This window comes from Gadus chalcogrammus, chromosome 3 (genome assembly GCF_026213295.1).
Source record: "Gadus chalcogrammus isolate NIFS_2021 chromosome 3, NIFS_Gcha_1.0, whole genome shotgun sequence".
In the NCBI taxonomy this organism is placed as follows: Eukaryota; Metazoa; Chordata; class Actinopteri; order Gadiformes; family Gadidae; genus Gadus; species Gadus chalcogrammus.
The window spans coordinates 21,837,813-21,840,312 of NC_079414.1; the positions used below are offsets into that span (position 1 = coordinate 21,837,813).

Genomic DNA, 2,500 nt, shown 5'->3' on the forward strand with positions numbered 1-2,500 from the left:
ATTATTAGTAATTGCAATATTAATTATTCAATAATAATTAATTATATTGATGATGTAATTTTGATTTTAATAATGGTTATATTGCTATGTTTTGTTGATAATATTTATAATGTGAAATTACTCGGTTGGTATTAATGATATTTACAGTGTTATAGTAATAATATTTATAATGCAATAGTAATGTCTATAGTTTATTGGTAATAATGGTTAGAATGTCTTATAAATAACTCAATATTGTATTATAAAGGATATTTGGACTGTAAGATTAATAATATTTATCATTTATTGTTAATTAAATATAGCATGTTATATTAATAATGTGTATAATTCATTAATTAAAATGTTTATAATGTTAGATTAATAATGTTTATAAATGTATCATTATTTATAATTGTATCGATGTAGTATTAATCGTTTTTATAATGTATTATGATCATTATAATGTAACATGAATAAAATTGATAATCTATCATACAGAATATTTACAGTGTATTATAAATACATATTTTATATCTTGTTTTATTGTATTATTAATAATGGTTATAATGTCATATGAATAATGTTTATAACGTATTATGAATAGTATATGAATATGAAAGGAAAATACTTAATGCATATTATGCATGATGTAATATTAATAATGCTCATGACACATTCTGAATATTATACGTTATGTGATATTAGTAATACTCATATTGCATTATGAATATTATACATGATGTAATAATAATAAACACAACACATTCTGAATGTTATACATGTAATATTACTAATACTCATAACATATTCTGAATATTACACATTATTTTACACTCATAATGAATTATGAATATTATCCACAATGTAATATTAATAATACTCATGAAACATTATGAATATTATCCATGACGTAATATTAATGTTATTTCTTCTACCTGATGGTGACACTGAGGTTCCCTTTCAGGCTGACCGACACGGCCGCCGGCTGCCCTATTCTGATTGGCCCCTTAATGTAGCGAATCAGAACGTTGGAATCCAAGTGAAGCTCCTCCCCTTCCTGTCCACCCAGACAAGCCTCCTCCTCTCTGGTTGTGTTCCTGACGAGACGTCTGCCCTCCGGTCTGAGGAACACCGACCTGAAGAAGAAGAGCTGCCGCTGGGAAACCCTGTCCTCCCTACACCTGGAGAGAGAAGGAGGGAGGAGGGGGGAGGGAGGGAGAGGGAGGGAGGGGGGAGAGAGAGGAGGAGGGGGGGATGGAGAGAGAAAGGGGGACAGAGAGGAAGGTTGGTGGATGGGTGGATGAATAGGTAACGTTGCGTGGAATCAATTGTTTCGATGATGGATGAAGAGTGACTAAGTCATGAATTCCAAGGTCTTTCTAACTTTCGCCTCTCTCACTAAATAAAATATCGTTTTGGTTAGATGCTCGTTGTATGAAATAATATACAATTGATCCCAGTTGTTCCTGCTGTGCATGATGTCACCCTTCCTAAAGCGTCTGAACGAGTGAGGCAGAAGGCGTGGCTCCTGTGGGCTCCTGTACCTGCCAGGGGAGGCCTTCTGGTCGGGCCCCGAGGAGGAGTAGTAGAGCTGGACCCGGTCTCCTGGGGCCACCGGGGGTTTGGGGGCCTCTCGGGGCCCGGGAACACGGTGTCTGGACCAGAACAGAAATAAGTAGAACTAGTATCCGAGTACTGGTTCCAATGCTGATACTGCTCAGAGATCATAGCCCATATCGGCTCACTGCAACACATGAAATCGACAGCAACCAACAAGAAGGCAGATTGCATCAATTACATTTACATTTAGGGCATTAAGCAGACGCTTTTATCGAAAGCGATGTACAATAAGTACATTTGTGAGAAGAAAGAGAAAATATAAATATATCGCCGTCGGTACATTAAGGATATTCATAGAACAAGGCCCGAGCACTTGAAATGGCTCGGTTGTCCCATTCCCCGTACACAACAAAGATATCTAGGATAAGATGCTGCACGATTCTAGGTACTGCTTTTAAGTGCCAGGACGTACCTCATCCAATAAGCGTAAGAGGGATGTTTTTAGGAGAGTAAGGGTGGAGGGGTGGAGGGAGGGTAAGGAGGGAGGCTAAGCAGAGTCCAGGTGAACTCTGACCCATTGAGACGGTGGGGAGCCACTCTGCGGGCCGGACGTCGGCAGGGAGCTCGTTCCACCACTGCGGTGCCAAAACAGAGGAGAGTTGTGACTTTGTTGTTGTAGACTTTTGGCTGCTCTTAGCGATGGTGGTGCCAGGTGTCCAGCTGAGGTAGAGCGCTCCAAATGGGGTGTGTGGCCTGACTAACCTAGTTCCACGTCGACGCAATGCGATGACCACGCAAACGATTCGACGCAGTCGTGGACCTGTTTTGGTTCTGCGTCGGGTTTTAGTGAGCGGACCAATCACAGCCCTTGCTTCTGCGTCGACTCGACGTAAGGTTACAATTTTTGGGAGGCGCATGTCAGGCCCTTGTGTTGGACGCAAGGAGGGTCCAGAAGGAAGTA

General features: G+C 40.2%; 1 protein-coding gene across 1 annotated transcript in view; it reads right to left on the reverse strand.

Moving 5' to 3' along the window:
• Positions 1 to 2,500, reverse strand: part of tmem132a (transmembrane protein 132A) — a gene marked incomplete at its 5' end in the record, with an annotated part of 12,151 nt that overhangs the window by 6,639 nt on the left and 3,012 nt on the right. The window contains 2 exons of the mRNA XM_056587281.1: positions 915 to 1,160; positions 1,524 to 1,634. Of these exons, the coding sequence (XP_056443256.1) occupies positions 915 to 1,160; positions 1,524 to 1,634 (357 nt within the window). The remainder of the gene's footprint in view (positions 1 to 914; positions 1,161 to 1,523; positions 1,635 to 2,500) is intronic.